Consider the following 9,097-nt stretch of genomic DNA (forward strand, 5'->3'; position numbering starts at 1 on the left):
ATCCAATTTATCAGGAAAATTCATTAGTAAGCATTCATCAGAGACAATGAAAAGGACAGCATGGTTATTAACAGCTACTTGAGTTATTTTCAGAGAACAAAGCCCAACATCAAATAAAGATGGCGCAAGGACGCCATCCTTCGAAAAAAAGCTTCTCCACCTTAGGGAGGTGGGAGCAAAAAAAAGTTAAAAACTCCGTTAAGCGGAGGGCAGCAAATTATATGACATCAAATTATCGAAAGCTATTTCCTCTTTCGCGCTCTTCCTTTTTATAAGATACAAAAACTTAAAATTGAAGTTGTAGTGCATGTTGTGCAAGTTAAAGTTAAATTACCTAAAAATCACGAGTTGAGACGAAAAATTGATTATGCATTAAAAGTTACGGTTGAGAAACACAACAAACACGCGGAGATGAAAGATGCCGACGACCAGTGGAATTCTCAGAAAAAAAAGGGTGGAAACTTCTCGAAAGAAAAAGGGGCTCTTTAAGGAGCTGGTAAGGAATTTTAGGGGGAGAATGTCCAAATTGCGCTACCGCTAAAGGGGCTAAAGAAAGATGATGAAATACATAAAAGTATTACAAAATTATAAATTAAGTCAAAAGAATTAGTATTATTGATTAAAAAAACAGGATATTTATAAATTAGGCTGTGACCTAATGTCACAGTAGTTAGCATGCAAATATGTATATTAAGAGCGAGGCAGTCTGGAAAAAATTCAGAAAGTGGTGGCTAATAGTTTACCAGGACATCGAAAAATTTTATTTTATATTTGTTGGTCAGTTTTAAAACAAAAATTTAATTACCAAGTAATTTTTTACATGTAGAAATTAAAGCATTTTGTTTTCTCAATCCTTTTTTTTCCTAATAGTTCACTAGGACATAGAAAAATTTTATTTTATATTTGTTGGTCAGTTTTAAAACAAAAATTTAATTACCAAGTACTTTTTTGCATGTAGAAATTAAAGCATTTTGTTTTCTCAATCTTTTTCTTTCCAATAGTTCACTAGGACGTAGAAAAATTTTATTTTATATTTGTTGGTCAGTTTTAAAACAAAAATTTAATTACCAAGTACTTTTTTGCATGTAGAAATTAAAGCATTTTGTTTTCTCAATCTTTTTTTTTCCTAAGTCCTTCTAGACTATGGCAGCCTTGAGGTATATCAGTTCGTGATACTTCTATCAAATTTATTTTTAATAATTTTCGTTACAAATCACCAAATTTTTTTAGAAACTATATAATGCAAACTATTGAAATTTTCTCTCTTTTAAGATAAATGATTTTTTTTTCAATAATAAGGCACCACTATTTTTCAATTCAATAATTTTTCATATTGCACTTTTCGCTTATTTACTTAAAAAAAAACAGTTTTTAAAAAACGATTTACATGCCTTGCCCGTCTGGCCAAACGATAAAAAGCTACAAACAAAATTTGCAAATATTAGACAGATTTTGCTAGTTTTTTAAAAGGTTTAGCACGACACAACTGACCTGTCAGGTAGAACTGGGCACCTGAGGCCATGTAATGACCATTTTCCTATTTATCATCAAATACCGGATGCTGCCGTGGAAAACAGGATACGAAAAAGGAGAAGTCCAAAATAAATTGAGGTGGCACTTTGAAATGGCACTTTGCCATGGTGATACAGAAGTAAAATGAAGGTGTGGAAAAACTGGGAGGTGACTTGAAATGAGTTTAAAGTGATTTACAAAAAATGAACTCCACTGTGCTTTGTGTCTAAGTTACTAATTAACAACAGGTTTACGCACGTTTCTCATATACCTATTTCTACAAACACGCGTCAATTTGACGCATGAACGAATACATATAACAGCACTTACAGAGATGCCAACTTGCTCCGGACTGCAAATATATATTTTAAAGTGGTAGTTTATCAATTGTGATTCTTGGTTTAATAAATTAAATTTAGTCGATTTTTATCCCCCACTATTTCTAAACAATTTGTACGCTCATACGATTCACCACTTTTTAATTGAAAAATTTACTTGCTAGTTATTTACCGTTTTTTCAAAAATTATTTTGGCGTGTCCGGAGCAGTTTGCAACTCTGCACTTAAAGAGCAATGTATTTATAAACTATAAGAAAAAAAATGAAAATATGATAGGGGCCATTCAAAAAGTACGTGCATCCCGAAGGATTTGCTATTTTGTACGGTTTTGTACGATGGGGAGGGGGGAAGGTATTATGCAAAGTATGTGCATTATAAGCACTTATTATGTTGATCAGATAAAATTGTTTATTTATTGATTCAAAGATAAAGTTGAGTGTTATTGTTTAAATAATTTAAATAAATAAATTATTTTAAATAAATATTTAATCTTATTTAAAACATAATTATTTTAATTTTTATGAAAAAGGGGGGTAGACTAATAAAATGTACCTACTCTAAGGGGCGGGGAGTAAGACCTTATGTACGGTAATGTTCGAAGGGGTAAGAGGGGGTTAAAATTTCTCCGTTTTTGTGTACGTTCTTTTTGAACTGCTCCATATATATATTTATGAAATATTCTAGTATTTTATTTTTAAATACTCGTACTAAGCAACTGAAACCTTCAAAATCTGACTTCAATTGACATTCTGCGTTTGTTCTTTCCATTATTGTTTATCGGCAACAGTTGTTTATCGCTTGTTTCATTTGAGATAACGATATCGAATAACGGATCGAAATATTGTCAGTACATACCTATTTATTATTGATGTGATGTTTGCATGTTTACTCAAAATATTGTCTAAATTACGATCGCGTCAAAATGACACATATCCGTAGAGATAGCCATACCACAAAGAGAATTTCAATATTTCAACGCTTTTGAAGAAACTAGACTTCAATATATATTTACCACGATCAATAGATAAAAGTCATTACAAGAGATTAAATAAAAATGCAAACAGGTTTTGTAATTTTCCTTATAACATTTGAAATGCGTCAAAATGACGCGTCCCGTAATCCCAGTGTTATTCCTGAGGGAACCTATCGGCCGACAGTTAGAGTTTAGTTTCGCCAGACCCCTTCTTGCGAAACATGCTTCTACCAGACGGAAATGACTGCCATTACAGTTTCACCGGTTAGGCCTAGTTGCTAATACCGTAAGGTTGATGCAATCGTCACGTTCATTTGTTAAAGCAAAACAATTTAACCCTTTGACGGTTATGAACGAGTTCAGATCGCAATCGAATCGTGCCTCACAATGCGCGCAAACGAGTTCCGCTCGGGAACAAGATTTTGACCGTAATGGTTAGTAACGAGCACTACTCGCGTAGTGAAATTTTTCCCCAATGCGCGCTGACGAGCGGAGCTCGTTCGCCATTATTATTCTGCATTGACTATGTTGAAAATGAAAAGTACGTAAAAACTGTTATTTATGTACTACGAATACTTTAAGAAGTTTTTAAAACACGTGAGGCGAGCTATCTACCGCTTCCTGAGATGCCAAATTGCTCCGCTTCGTAAAATAGTATTTCCTAGTGATAGCGAAAGTCAAGTTACTTTCAGTTTAGTATTTCTCCTTTTAAGTAATTTTTTCACCACTAAATATCAAAAACTATAAGTAACATATGAAATGCAACGTTAATACAACAATCTACTGGTAACTCTATTAAAAAAAAAGGCGTAACTGTCCTTCTCCAACGAATTTTACTATAGAATTTGCTACCACTTTATTATAACAATTCAAAAAGACGGAACAGTTGGCATCGCCAGAGAAGGGTGACATTTTCGGAAGAACGGAGGTGGAAAACAGATGCCACTTTCGACTACTGTACACGTAATACTGCGCGAATTAATGAAACGAAAACTGCGCCAACTGTTTTCGCGTCGACTGGATCTGCATACTATTTCGTCTCGATGTTCTGTCCTTAAACATTGATCAGTGATCGACGTCGCAGAAGTACTGCTGTCAACAATTTTGCGTCGAACGCCCGCGAAGGGAGAGAGAAACCATCGCTGAAGCTGCCGGAAGTCTTCTGTGGTTCTTCCGCAGGGTGGTGAGTCTTGGACAGCATTTCAATCAGGAATGCGGAGATGCCAACTGCTCCGGACTCGCCAAAATAATTAAAAAAACGGTAAATAACTACTAACTAAATTTTGCAAATATTTGACTATTTTTGCTTGCTTTTTGAAAGGTATAGCATGAAATTACTATTACAAAGTAGTAAAGTATATAAGCCTACAAAATAATTAGAAATAGTGGTGGATAAAAATCTACTAAATTGAATTTATTAAACCAAGAATCACAATTGATAAACTACCGTTTGAAAATATTTATTTGCCGTCCGGAGCAAGTTGGCATGTCTGGGAATGAGGACATGTTTTGAATTAAGTGGTGAATTATATGAGCCTACGAATTGTTTCGAAATAGTGGTGGATAAAAATCTACTTAATTGAATTTATTAAACCAAGAATCACAATTGATAAACTACCACTTGAAAATCAATATTCACTGTCAAGAGCAAGTTGGCATCTCTGTGTTTATAAATAAATCTATTTTTATGTGCTCTATATTGCTTTAATTTCTTCCAACCCTTTTAGTAACGATAATAATATAAAAAAAATTAAAAATCGACTAGAATTATGTGCTTCTAATGATCTTGGCTTTGCCGGTCACCGGTGACCCCCGTGGCGCTACGATCAAACTTAGTGCCGATTACCGATGACCCCCATGTCAAACATGAATATCTGATTATTATTAGATCAAAAATTGTTCCGGGTAGTTCGTATTTTTTCCTTGGACGTGCTGTACATCTTTAAAAGAAACTCTCAATAATAAAAATTTTTATCTACCGTTACTTAAGATAAATTTTACACTATATTTTTTATTTTGAAACATGAACGTAAAATACATTTCAAATTACCAGTTAAATTATGAAANTTTTTCTTTTATAAATTTAATTTTTAAATGATTTTGATCACCACTATTCTTACAAAAATTAAGCTTATATATTAATATGCGTTACTATCATGGTTGTCAGCTAATGTTTCTTCAAACACAACGTATTTTTTTGCTTACAATTGAAATTTTAATTCCATTTTACTACCACTGGGAAAAATCGTAATGGAAGGGATCAAAAGTTGGCAGGTATGCTGTTGGCATGTAAATTATTATACAATAAAACCTCATTAAGTCGTCACTCCGCTTAAGTCGTCATTTTCCTATGATCCCGACTAAGCCTCATAGACAATAATGTAAAATAATCCTCTTTTTCCCGTCATCGAATATATTTCTACTGCGGATAACTCGTCACCCCCAAAAATGGCAAACCTATCTTTTTTCGCACTTTTGTATACGATTCTGTTATCTTTTCAGACCCGCCCCTTTCACTTTAAGTATCTCGGGGAATTTCTGATCATCCACGAAGTTCGCTCTACAGCTGTGAGCATTCCTTTCCTTTTAGGGGATTTGGATTCTGGGAATTTCGCATGCCAATCGTTCAAAGTTCTCACTTCTTCCTCCGACTCAGTCGAGTGTAGACGTTTTTCTTTATTGTACGTACTTCAGTGGGACTTCATTTCATAGCGAGTAAGCCTCGCTATAAGTGCCATTTTTTTTCTTACAAAATTGTGATTTGATTACGTTTCAAAATGCCGGAAAAACGAAAACTTACCTCGTTATCTCTTAAAGAAAAAAAGGACTTAACTGCACTTTTTGAAAAGTCAAATTCTTCGAAAACAGCTTTTGCTAAAGAACACAATATTCCGAGAACTACTTTAAGTGATATTCTATCAACAAAGCGAACCATTGAAGAAGCAGACTGCTAAGACAATAGAAAAAGAATGAGGAAATCAAAGTTTGACGAGATCGAGGAGATTTTAGTTCGATGATTAAAGCATGCAAGATCGCAAAATGTACCTATTTCTTCTGTCATTCTTAAAGAAAAAGCGATGGAAATTGCTAAGGAGTTGAACATAGAAGATTTCCATTGCAGCAATGGTTGGCTGGAGCATTTCAAAGACAGAAATTGTCTTTCTTTTAATACGATTTGTGAGGAAGCCGTAGCTGTTGATGGTGATACTATTGAAAATTGGAGGAATAGTATTCTCAAGGACTTTTTATCCAGGTTTGATGCCTCTAATGTTTTTAATCTAGATGAAACGGGAATATTTTATCATCTTTTGCCTGATAAAACTCTATCGTTTAAGGGCGAAAAATGCACCACGGGAAAAGCCAGCAGGCAACGTCTAACACTTTTGCTGGGAGCGAATATGAATGTATATGAAACTCTTAAACCACTGGTGATAGGCAAGAGCAAAAGGTCACGCTGTTTTAAAAACGTTATATCTGTGCCAGTTGAATATGAAGCAAATTCAACTGCATGGATGACTACAACGATTTGGGAACGGCATATCCGTAAATTGGATTCCCTGTTTTCGCTCCAAAAGAGAAAAGTTGCCCTTATTGTCGATAATTGCACAGTCCGTAGTCAGCCAGAAAGCTTAAAAGCTATTGAAATCGTTTTCCTTCCTCCAAATGTTACTGCACTTCTTCAGCCATTAGATCAAGGGATAATTCAGGACTTAAAAAGAAAGAACAAAAAAGTGCTAGTAAAGGACCTTATAAAAGCATTGGATAAAAATGAAAAGTTTGAAGTTTCCGTTTTAGACGCGATCAATTATTTGCATAGAAGTTGGAGCTCAGTTTCTTCGTAAACTGTTTTTAATTGTTTCAGACACGCGGGATTTGTAGCCAATGCAGAATCCGAAGATATCCTCCGTGAAGAAGTCGACCCCGAGCCCTTAGAAAATTTGCTGCAAGTTGTTAGTAAAAAAGGTTGCAGTGTCAATGACGAAAATGCATTTGTCGATATTGACAATGACATCGCTATTTGTTCGCAAGCGACTGTAAAAGATTTACCTTCAGAATTTTTAGATGAAAAACATCACAGTTCCAGCGAGGATAGTGATGATGAGAATTCGGGTGGAATTCCGCCCAGCAAGACTGAAACATTAAAAGCCTTAGAGAAAGTTAGACAATAATTGGCATTACATCAATTGAAGGCACAACAGAGGAAGAATTCAAGGCGCTGATGATATTGGAAAGGAAGGTTAATAGCAATCAACAATTCCTGCATCAGTAGTTTGATGCTTAAACGTTGCATTTTATATCATACTTATAATTTTTGCTATTTAGATGTGCTAAATTACTTATAATGAAAAATACTTAACTCAAAGTAACTTAAATTTCGCTACCACTAGAAAATACTGTTTTGCACAGCGGATCAAGTTGGCATCTCTGGATATTTGTTGACCAATCCTCAGCTATGCATCCCCGGCATGGGGGACGCTTACAAATACACAAAGAAAGAGACTCAGAGTCTTCGAACACAAAACCCTAAGACGAATCACTGGGGCTCCCTGGTTTGTCAGAAATAACACCCTCTATAATGACTTAAAAATCGACAAAATAGACGAGTGCCTTTTTAAACTCAATGCATCCTTTTTTAAAGGTGCCAAAAATTGTTCAACATGTAAATTCAATAAGTTATTAGACATTGATTTCATAGATGACAATAAAAATTTCAGCCCGATAACCGCTTTTTTCTTAAGCGACTGTGTTCTCTTTAAGCATTTCGGATAACCATGACTATCCCCACTGCCCTAGACAAACTGTGTTCTCTGCACCAATGAAGCCCGGCTATACCGGGGGGAGGCGAGAGAGTGCACAGGGAGTCTTCCCCCTTTTGTAAATTTGTAAATAGTGTAAATATTCTTTCTTTATCTTCAAATTGTTCCCTTTATTATGTATCAACTTGCGATTTATATTTGTGTATGACTCAGACTTGATTTTATCAATTATTGTTCATTCTGAGATTTAACTTAATGTTAACGCAGCACCTCCCTTTCCTTCCACCACATATTATTCAATTTAGATGAAAGAGCAGATATCCATACATGGATAGCTACTCTGAAAAACTTGATTAGTTAGTTAGGATATTTGTTGAACAGTTTTAATACAAAAATTTAATTTGCAAGTAGAAATTAAAGCATTTTGTTTTCTCGTATTTTTTAACCCGTTCCTAAGTCTTTCTAAACTATTGCCGCCTTGAGGTAATTTTATCAATTCGTGATACTTCTATCAAATTTACATTTAATAATTTTCTTTACAAATCACCAATTTTTTTTTACAAATTATATAATGCTAACTATTGAAATATTCTATCTCTTAAGAAAAAAGATTTTTTTTCTTCTAATTATTAAGGCAACGCTGCTTTTCAATTTAATAACTTTTCATATTGGATTTTTCCCTCATTTACTTATTAAAACCAGTTTTTTTTTAAATCACTTAAATATTAATAAATAGCTAAGTCGAGGGTAAACAATAATTTCACTAATTAGCCTATGCGATGTTTTTTTCATTTATTTATGAATTTAATTTAAAATATTCAACAACAAATAAATGATTGGCATCTACTTCTTATATGCTAATGAAGTTAGGCTGCTTATAAGCAACGATATATACTTATGAAACCATTGTTCGTAGTGTGTTGAAGGTTATAATGTAAAAAATTTATAATCTTGTATTAATAAAAGAGAATTAGTTATGTGTAATAACAAGAGACGAAAAGAGTGAATATCATTTACGTCACTGGTCCTCCTATATTCTTACAGCTAATACTAAATATTCAATCATTTTGAACAAGAAAATTAAAGATAAATATAATATAGGTGTTAAAAACAACATCTTGCAAAAAGTTTGCTTTTACCCAACACTATTTGCCCCAGCAACATTGAGTTTAAATGATTTATCTGCAATATTTCAATTTCAATAGTGAACTTAGGATTTGTGGCAGAAAATTTCTACAGCAAAGCTGCCAATTTTCTATGCTTTGGTGGAAAGATTTCTTCTAATGGTAACTAAGTTTATGCATTATTTTATATTTCTTTGTTTTGTACATTTGACTTACTGTTATTTTCCTCACCTCTACGTGAATATGATTCCAAAGATCATATGAAACAGCACCTAGTTTTTGCTCTGTCTCGACAGTGATGCTTTTGAAATGTAGGCAAAATTTAGAAAATTTTAATTGTCTACCATATATATTTTATTTCATATCACTAGATATATTTTATTTTATATATGT

At 33.6% G+C, this 9,097-nt stretch overlaps 1 protein-coding gene across 1 annotated transcript; it reads left to right on the top strand.

Annotated features, from left to right (window-relative positions):
- Window positions 1-5,900: 5,900 nt before the first annotated feature.
- On the top strand, window positions 5,901-6,992 carry LOC122271603 (tigger transposable element-derived protein 4-like). The gene is made up of 2 exons (XM_043053480.1): window positions 5,901-6,598; window positions 6,686-6,992. The coding sequence occupies exons 1-2, from the start codon at window positions 5,901-5,903 to the stop codon at window positions 6,990-6,992; spliced, it is 1,005 nt and encodes a 334-aa protein (XP_042909414.1).
- Window positions 6,993-9,097: the final 2,105 nt, after the last annotated feature.

The sequence above is a fragment of the Parasteatoda tepidariorum genome, chromosome 9 (genome assembly GCF_043381705.1).
Source record: "Parasteatoda tepidariorum isolate YZ-2023 chromosome 9, CAS_Ptep_4.0, whole genome shotgun sequence".
Taxonomy (NCBI): Eukaryota; Metazoa; Arthropoda; class Arachnida; order Araneae; family Theridiidae; genus Parasteatoda; species Parasteatoda tepidariorum.